This window comes from Neolamprologus multifasciatus, chromosome 15 (genome assembly GCF_963576455.1).
Source record: "Neolamprologus multifasciatus chromosome 15, fNeoMul1.2, whole genome shotgun sequence".
NCBI classification, from domain to species: Eukaryota; Metazoa; Chordata; class Actinopteri; order Cichliformes; family Cichlidae; genus Neolamprologus; species Neolamprologus multifasciatus.
In genome coordinates, this window is record NC_140453.1 from 10,572,351 (window position 1) to 10,582,496 (window position 10,146).

Sequence of the window (10,146 nt, forward strand, 5' to 3'; positions counted from 1 at the left end):
CCATCCATCTTCTATCCTCCCTCCTTTGCCGCACCTCCTTGCGCTCCATCCTTTATTGTTTGCCCACCCACTCACCCACCCAACACCCTCCTTCCTCCTAGCCTTCTATTCTTCCTCTCCCTCCCTCCCCCTCTTCTCCTCCTCTCCAGATGTCCTGTTCCTATCTTCCAGACTCCCTTGCTCCTTTCTTTCCCTTCTGCCTCCTGCGCTCTCAGTCTCTCAAAGCTGAGCTGACTTCCTGACCTCAGGAGGCCCTGTTACAGCGCTCAGTGACCCCCCCCCCCCCCCTCCCCTCCCAGATTGGCTTCTCTCACCCATGCAAGCTGAGTCGATGAATTTTTAAGTCTCCAGACATGGGACAAACTGTGATTTCAGAGCTCCCCTGCTGTTAGGAGCTATTCTTTGTACACACCACGTTTTGTCGATTGTAGCCTTCAAACAATTGACAATTTCTAGAAACTGAAGGGACAGCAGGAGGAGAGGAAAGAAAAATTACCATTGTGGATGGGATAGGAGAGCGACTTCATCAGTGTCTTTGACCCTGGCATGCCCTTGACTCGCCAGCAGAGGTGCACCTTGAGAAAAGTCCATGTGACGCTTATGCTCGTGTCCACATAAGCACACCAGACAGCAAGATATACACACACATGTATGCACGACAGACCCTCAAGGCTCCCTGTTCTCAAGGCTATCAGTGGAGTGAGGGTGGCTGATGTTTGCTCAGCTTTGAGGCCCATTTCCCGTCCCAGCAGTCTCCTAAACGCTGGTGCAAACCTCTCCAATGAGAGTTGTCAAGAATGAAATTGTATTTTGGAAAAAATTTAACTACGGATCTTCTGTGACTTTACCCTTTCTTTTCCCGATTGGTCAGATTCTTCAGCCGTGGCACAATCTTATCGGATGGGAGGCTTGGGGGGTTGGGGGGGCAAGCGTGGTGAGGGGTAGGAAGAGAGGGGACATGGGTTGTGTTTGTCCAAAATGACAGTGTGGACCAAGGGCTTATCAAGACCTTTGTAGATTATTGATTGGAGCAGATATGTGAGGCACGGGAGGCTTATGGGCCAGTGCATGTTCGAGGTTTGCAAACCTCTGGCTTGACTCACTCAAATGTCAGTTTCAGCCCTTGTTTTCAGACCCTTTACTGTGTGCAAACTTTAGATTACTTAAGACACGGCTATCACAAAAATACTTATTGCATATCAGAGTCAGGTAACCCCCCATCTGTGGCATTGAGTGCGCTACAAAATCTATAAATTCCACGTCTCACAAACACAAACACAGTGACCAAAAAAAGCATGGGAAGTGTTGGTATTCCCAGGCTGAGTTGGGGTTAGGAATTAACCTGGCTTGCAGCGAGGGCTTATGTTGTGTCCCTGCATTTCATCCTTCAAGGCAAAAGCTTGCTAGAACACTCACTCACACTTACACACACACAAACACACGCATACAGCCTTATCTTCCAGGGTCTTGTCTTGTTTGGCTAACACTGTGCAAATAGAAGGTGCAATACATCTCCTGACAGTTCCCAAAAGCAAAGGGGAGAAACACGTTGGTCAAACAAACAGCCAACCCTGAGTCACCGAGAGAGAAGAGATTTCTCAGGCTTTACCGAAACACATGCGAAAGACACAGGCCCGTGCACGCGTGCACACACACACACACACACACACTTACAGACTTGCACACGGAGTGTGTAACAGTAGCCTTTATTTTGAGGGCTTGGGCCTCTGGCTACCTTTTTAAACGTTTGTCTAAGCAGTCTTAAGATGAGGGCTGCTGCTGGAGTGAATAGCTCCCAGCAAGCCGTCCACAGGCTCCTATTGTCCTCCGTCATATTTTATTATCTCATCAAAAAGCAGGAAATCCGATTCCCTCTCTCTGAAAAAGAGCTTATCCTTCTGTCTCAAAGCAACCTGTCACGAGTGAGAGAGAGATGGACAGAATGGGGAGAGAGTGTCGTGGGGGAGAGGGGGCAGCCATTGAAAAAGACTGATTTACTGCCTTAGTGCTATCAACCCTACTTTCCTTTTTCTTCCACCCTGCCTTTCTCCTTGATTAGAAGGCCCCCTAACACCAAGCACAATGTAAATGTCAGGGTATTGCAGCTTTATCATCTTTGTCGATTCTATCCACCCCTTTTCCCACTCCGTCTTCCGCTTTTCGTATTGTGTTACACAGGGCGGGAGCATTCATTTTCACGAGAGCTCTTTATTAGTTGTTTTTTGAATGCTTTGCCGCTGCCTGCCGCACGCGTTTGCCAGCCAAAATTCAACATGAGCAAGACAAGAAAGTTTACCTCTTCCTTGTTTTGCTAGTCCAAATTAAAGGCATCACATTTAAGCTTACTTTTTTACTCCACTTTTGAAAAATGGACCAAAAGTCAAAGAGAAAAGGTTCGTTTTCAGATTTAGCCTGCTTAGCAATAGATTCACTCTCATCACCTTGTTTGCCTTTTCCAGGCGTCACTCCTCTCACACACACACACACGCAACTCCACATCCTTCCCTCGCCACCACTTCGCTGCCTCTTTCCATCCATCCCTCCCTCTCTGTTTGTACATCTGTCCTTTAATTTTGGGCTCTGCTGAGAAGTTGTTAAAAACCCCTATGAAATATGTATGAAGGATTGTGAGCCACGCGATTGGCCCCATTTACCGGACAGCCGAGCGAATGAACGGCCACACTGGATAATCCCCCACAATGCCTCTGGAACAAAGGCCCAACAGCTGACCCTAGAGAGACATAGAAAGATGAAGAGGGAGGGAGGGAGGGAGGCAGTGAGGCGGTTTGGGGGGGTTAGAATGGGACAAGGTGGAAGGGGGGTGCAAACAGTTTAGGCTCACTGCTGGTCAGGAGGAAGCTCAGTCACACACACACACACACCACACACACACACACAACTCACATGTACTTGCAAAACAAAGGCTTGTGGGACAGGAATAACTCCCTTGTTCTGTTGCGCCGCTCTCTCTCCTTAGACTCTTCTCGGCCCCTCCTTCTCTCGCCATCTCTCCCTCCCTCCCATTCTCACTCTCTCAGTCAAGAGGATCTGAAATACCAATACCCTTTTCTCCTTGACATTGCTTTCTCCTTGCAGTCAGCATTTTGCTGTCCTTTTATAGTCAAAACGTCAGGAGAAATTCCATGCAGGAATATTCTTAGTAATGCGGCACTCCCTGCATCTAACACCAGGGCGCTACGCGGCACCGTCCCGTTAGCGAGGTCTTTCGGGAAAAGTGCACGCGGGCATACACACACACACTTACTGTAGCTGGCCTCAAAGCGGGGTCATTGTGCCAGTATTCCGTGAACGACAAGCAGCCCAAACAATGAATTATATCCACTTTTATCCCACCAGACGGGAACTCAATATTTGGGGAATTGGGTTATCTTTCGTTTTTTTCCTTTCCCCCTCTCTCTCTCTCCGTCAAACACACACAGACACACAGTGCACAAGCTCCTTATTCACAACTCACCTTTTCACTTGACTAGTGGACAGACACACACACACCAACCAGACACACAGGCATCTTAGCCTCCATTCATCACCCCGAGGGGGGTTGGTAGCTGTCCCATGTGTGTTTAAGTGCATATGTGTGTGGTTGAAGAGGCCTGTTGGTGTGTGTGGGTCCTTGTCCATCGGTGTGTGTGTTCCAGTGGCCACTAACCTTGCTGTGTCCTGACACTCCTGATGAGTATCTGCAGGACACTGGAGGAGAGGAGTGGAGTGCGCACTGTCAGGCATTTGGGCAGGCTGCTGCTGTATGTGTGTGAGACAATATGTGTTTGTGTGTGTGAGCATCGAGGGAGGCGGGCAGGCAGACAGTCAGCATTATCCAAGCAGGTGACCCCTGAAGGCTGCGTCGCCCTGGAGCTCTGAGTCGAGGAAAGAGACTCAGCCAAATACACCAGGGTACCCGGTGCGTGAGTGTGTATGTGTGTGTGTGTGCGTGCAGCGAGCATTATGTAGAGCTCTGTCACAGTACAGGATGTGTCATCTCCTTGGCACAAGGAGGTGTGTCCGCTGGTGTGTGTGCTCACACCAGCATAAGCGTGTGTGTCTGTGTGTGACAGAGTGTTGGCTTGGGGGAAGGTGTCACAGATCTTTGCCAGACTAATCATCTCCATGGTGTCGGTGAGCGCTGCTGTCAGGGACACTAAAGAGGCAGCGTGTCTCCCCGTTCCCAAAGCATTTAGTACTTCCTCTTTCGCCAGCACCTCTCTGTCGCTCTTCAGCTCCGCTCTCTTGGTTGGTCGCAGATTTACAGTGGGACTCATAAACATGTCACGCCCGCCACGCTGCTGGTGGAAGGTGGGGGGAAGTGGGAGGTGTGAGAAACCTGAGAATTCGCAAGAAGTGACTTTTCTCAGGCCAACACCTCAACCGGCGTTTAAGGAAGTAGCGACTCAAGAGACAGGAGATTTATGGTTTTACATCCACTTTGAAAATATGAACATATTCTACAACTGGGGGGCGAAGACTGTCGCTGTTTGGGAAAGTTGGTTTGGGTTTTGGCAGTCGGTCAAGTTTCGTTCCCATTTTCCTCAGTATTCAGTGGTCGAAACACTTTTAGGGTTTGCGTTATAACGAAGTGCCTTAAAATTAAAACCACTACAACGGTGCTTTTGTGTCCGTTGACATAAAGGACGCAAACTTTGCAGTGAGACTTAAAATACCTTAAAATAGGATTTCCTCCGTGTACTCCTCACATCTGTTTACACAATTGCTCATTCCTTCCTTTCTGTGTTCGCGAAGGTCCCTGATCGTTTCCTGGAGGTGGCAGAAATCACACTGCGAGAGTTCTTCAATGCCATCGTGGCTGGCAAAGATGTGGACCCGTCCTGGAAGAAGGCCATCTACAAGGTCATCTGCAAACTGGACAGTGAGGTCCCAGAGATCTTTAAGTCCCCAAACTGTCTCCAAGAGCTTCTACATGAGTAAATTTCACCTCCTCCTCCTCTTCCTCCTTGCTTACCGCTTTGCGCTTTCTTTGTTTTTCTGATTTCATAGAATTTCAAAATTATATTATGATTTGTTTTTTTTCCCTTTTCTTCAACTTTACTTTTGATTTCCTGTTTTTTTTGTTTGTTTGTTTGTTTGTTTTTATTTTTATTTTATTTTTTTGAATGTATGAAAGTTATGGAGTAGCATTCCCAATCTAAAGCCCCTTGTGGCAGTTCCTAAATGACCTAGCTATTGTGTTCTTGTTCTTATATTATGCTGGTTATTATACGTTTTGTTTTTCTATGACTGAATTGAAGAGGCTCTGATCTTATTGGGTGTTTTTATTTTTATTTTCTTGGACCGTGTGAACACTCTGTTTGGCCTGTTCTATGATCAACACTAACGGCGCCCTCCATGTGTGGAAAGAGTTCCCGAGTTCCCATTTATACTGCTAAGAACATAGGCTGGGTTCCCTGAAGACTTGACTCGTGGCACCCACAGAGGCCCCTCCAATTCAGGGGGCATCCATGTGAACTGCCCCACCCTAACCCCCTCCTTCCCTAATACAAAGTGGGTGCCTAATAGACTGTGCTATTGAAGATGTCCTAACAGGACAGGCACATGCACACATGCACACAAAAAGCAAGGCCTAGTGAGGTTGTTGACTGGACTAAAACTGGACTTTTGGTACTGGTCTGTGAGACTTGGACCAGTTTCAAATAGCTACTGAGCTCTACCATTTTTCTTTTCTTTTTTTTTTTTTGAAGTGTGTTTTCCCTGCAAATAGGGGCATTGTGTTTATTGGGTGTACATTATTATTTTGATTACTATTCTTATTGTTGTTGTTTATGATTATTATTTGTCACTACTGCTTGCTGAAGATTGGCACTTCAAGATTTGTTTGTCCCTTGATGCCGTTGCTGAAAGAAATAAATTATTGCTATTAATATTATTCCAAAAGATTTTTAGATTCTGAAGTATTTCCCCCCTCCTCCTCCTCCACCTCCCTCATTCCCCATTTTCCTTCTCCTTAGTCACTTCCCTCAGTTTGTTTATCACTGGCGTGGATTTTGGTTTTGTTTTGTTTGTTTCGCTGTTTGGTTGCTGGGGCAACTTTGCTGGATTTGGATTTTATTCCAGGGAATTTATTAGAGTGGGCTTCTCTATTCACCTGTAGTGACAAGCTCATCCTGCACAGGATTGGTCCCGTAAGGATGCTAAAAATAACCAACATAGTCTAAAGAAACATGAAGTAAATAAGAAGTATTTGGAAAAAGTGTGTTTTCTTGATTTACTATAGCTGTTCCATAAAAAAAACTAAAATTTTTTGTAGTTGAAAACTAATCCGCTCCCCCTTAAAGAGCACTTCTTCATCTAATAACAAAATATTTTTCTACGTCTGTGTTCCGAATTAGTGAACATACATAATAAGTGCAAGTCTGATTTTGTTTTTGTTTGTTTTTAATTTTTATAGCACTAAACAGCTCATGTGAAAGAAGTTAACATATTTACACTGCTGGCTCTTAATGTGGTTAGCTTATATATGGTGTAAATGGCATTATGAAGTTACTTTAATAGCAGTCGATACTTGAATATATCAAAGCCTGAAGTACCGGTTTGTTAACTGAACAGACGTGAAGATAAAAGGAATCTATTGAGGCTGATAAACAGCCGTTTATTAATTCTGCCTCAAGTAGAACTTACCCTGACGACAACACACACACACACACGCACGCGCACACACACACACAATGCTCCTTCCCTCTATGTTCACCTGCTGCTGAGTGATTTAGCTTCTCTCTCAGTGCAACAACATGAGGTTAGAGGTGAGCACTCTTCCGCCAGGGGGTAGACGGAGAAGCTCTCAGCACTACAAAGACCAGGGACAAAGGCGCAGAGCAAGGAGCAACATGCACCTGAAGCCCTCTGCTCTGTCCTGCCGTCCCACACCGGCAGCTTTTAAGACCCAAAGTGTGTCTCTGTTCAAGCCACTGTGCCCAGTTTGTTAAACGGCATTCCTTTCACTTTTACCTGAGGTTCTAATCCCAAATTTTTTCACTTGAGCTGAACTTCTATATGTACTGTTTTTGATTTGTTTTTTACTTTCACCCATCCTCTCAGGCTGTTAAGATTTTACGAAGCAGTAAGTATTAGATATTAGATGCCCTTTTTGAAGAGGTAAGTTTGAAGCAATGAGTGGACTTTGATATTTTGCTTGGTGCGTGCGAGCTAGCTGGTGATCTCACCTTGCGACATTGGCTTATAGTGTGTCTGTGTGTGCGGCACAAAAGATCAAAAGGGGCAGGTTGCTTAACCTGCTGACTTGTCTAAGCGAGACAAAGGGCCTGACAAAAGAAGGCAGAGAAAGACAGAGAGCTACTCCCTTCATTATGTCCCCCTTCTCTTCCCCGGACAGTGTTCTTCTTAAGATCCGGAGCCCTGAGAGAGCGAGCGGCGTACATTTCTCACTGAAGGATGGGCTAGGCCCTGCATGTCTCAGTCTCAAAGCACCAGCCAAGGGCTCTAAAGCGCCACAGACAAAGGATAAAGAAAGGAAAGGACACTTTTATCTGATGCGCAGATTATTATCGTTCCACGCCCTCTCCCTTTCTGCAACTCCACCCTAAACTTAAAGAGTTCCTGCGTCTAAAAAGATTAATTCAGGATAATGAAGAACTTGTGTGCAAAAAAAAAAAAAAAGGAGAAAAAAAAAGAATAAATAAATAAAATAAGGATTAGCAAGACCTTAACGCCATGTTGAGAATATTTTTGTCAGGTTTTGTTTTCTGGGGTCGTTTAATTTTTAGGATGACATTATTGAAATGCATATATAGCCTTTTTTTTTTATAATGTAAAGTATAAATCTATGGGGAAAAAATATATAGTGGAAGTTCTTTGAAAGGCACTGTTAGAAACTGTTTCATAAAAGAAATCTTGAGGGTATTTTTAGTGACAGTTTTGTTGCAATCTGTATTCTGAATGAGTTGTTGGTAGATTAGGAGCAATAGTAGTAGGTTTTTTGCAGGTTTTGTGACCAGTTTTTCCTTTTGGTTTCTTTACCTTTTTTTGTATTGTGCTGAATGGCTGTCTTCTGGAGATCAAAAAAAAGAAAAGAAAAATAAACTTGGAATACCTTTTCAGAGTATGAAATATTGTTGTCGCTGCTGTAAATACTGTCAGGATGAAACAAAGAATAGCTGTACAGATTTTTTTTTTCTATTATCACTCAGAGTGCTAGAGAGGGGTGAGTGGTTAAAAAAGGAAAAAAAGGAGACTTCACCCACTCTCCAACTGGACTCATAAGCACTCTTCTGAAATATCCACAGAGGAGTGGGGTATTTTTTTTGTTTGTTTGTTCCCCCCCCTCCCTCTGCCATGCCTTTAACGGGAAACAGTTTCCCATCGGCAGTGCCCTTGAAGTTGCACCAGCATTCATTTCTTTAATTTTTCCGAACAGAACGATGCATCAGACGAGCGGTGGGGTAACGGTGATGTCACAGCGCGGCCCGTTGGCAGCCTGTGCTCTTTGTGTCGTCCAAAAAAACAAGGGCAGATTTCCGCCAACGTAGCTCTAGATTTGACCCAAGAGACAGACAGGAACTCATTGTCATCAGAAGACTAGTGCCATCCATGGATGGGGAACACTGTACAGTGACAGATTAAAGGGAAAAAAAAACCAGACTGCAGATTGAAGGGGGGGAAAAAAAAAACAGAGATTTGTACCCCCTTTTCACTGGGTTTAAAAGTTGATGAAAGTTTGGAATTTTGTGGAATTTCTGTATGCTTTGCAGTACGTGCGCATGTGTGTGCGTGCACTGTATATGACTGCGTGTGTCTGCGTGAGAGAAAAGACCGATTATGAGAACCTGTGAACCAGTGTGTGACACAATTCTCAACACTGTGGCCCCTCCCCCACCCCTGGGAGTACCATCCTGACATGTAAATGACTCTCATTAAGCGTTGGCAACATGTGTTTGGTGTGTGCGCATGTGTGTGTGTGTGTGTTGCGATAATTTCCTCTGATCTGTTTTCTGACCTGTTTGAAAGAGGTTTTTGTTTCTCGATGCTTTCAGTAGTAATTCCTTTTTTATTATTATCACATTGCTCCTCTTTTATTGTAAATATCAATGACGTGGACTTACAGTGATAAATACTGCCTTTGTATAACTTTAGCAATATGTTATGTAAATAATGTTTTGTTGATGCTTTTTGTATGACATTATTATTCAATTTTAGTGCAGTAATTCCAACTGGAACAGCCATGTTTTTCGGATACAGTCTGAATAGTTACACAGGTTGTAAAAATAAAACTCATGACATGGCTGCTTTTTTTTTTTTTTTTTTTTTTTCCTGTTATCGGTGTCTATTTGTCTTGCAGATTTTGTGTAATTTATTGGTTTAATTTATCCTAATTTATTTGATGTTGTTTCATTTTGTTTTTTCAAACAGGGAAGGCTGTACTGCATTTGAATAAGTAGAACCAACTTAAAAGATTTTACACTTTAACGAATTTACAATTTCAAAAAAGAAAAAAAGTTAAATTGACAGAAAAGATGAGTGGGGATTTTGGCAGCTACGTGAAACTGGATGGTTATAACAAACAAAAAAAACTGGATTTGACAGGGCAGAGGGTGGACTTGAAAGCCGAAACTAGTTTGAAGCAGTTTTGTATTTTCTCTTGAGATTTTTTCCCTTGTATTGCTTTGGCCCAGCCCAAAAACAACCAGTAGTCAAATTGCCTTTCGTGCCTTCACCCTCTATGAACTGAATGTATGTGCAGTATATATGCAAGCTTGTGCAAAATGAATAAAAAATTGAAATAAAAATGAAAAGAGAGTGAAAAGTGGCAGCTGTTTGTGGTTTGTTTTCTGTGTTTGTGTTTAAAGCATGGGGGGGGGGGGGGGGGGAATCTGACGTTATAAAGATATCTATACTCATAAATATACATGAATGCTGTAAAAGCTGGTGCTTTCAGTGAAAAACATACTAGCCGAAATCTATTTTGTTCCGCTAGCAAGCATTAAAAAAAAGAATCATGGAAATTGAAATAATCGAATGATCAATTTAGAAGTGCTGTGGTAATTTCAGTTAGTTTCTGTATAAGCTGATGGGTGTGTAAAGCAGTGTATTGGGTTTCTGTGGCCAAAAAGCAATAGGGTTCAGCTAGTAATGGCCATAGTTGAGAGTTCTGTAATGACTAAT

At 43.8% G+C, this 10,146-nt stretch overlaps 1 protein-coding gene across 6 annotated transcripts in view; it reads left to right on the top strand.

Annotated features, from left to right (window-relative positions):
- LOC146501627 (prospero homeobox protein 1-like) overlaps positions 1-9,776 on the top strand; it is a 35,798-nt gene extending 26,022 nt beyond the window's left edge. For all 6 annotated transcript variants that reach the window (XM_085132325.1, XM_085132322.1, XM_085132324.1 and 3 more), the window contains one exon: positions 4,756-9,776. In XM_085132325.1, coding sequence (XP_084988451.1) covers positions 4,756-4,941 — 186 coding nt within the window. In that variant the 3' untranslated portion in view covers positions 4,942-9,776. The remainder of the gene's footprint in view (positions 1-4,755) is intronic.
- Positions 9,777-10,146: the final 370 nt, after the last annotated feature.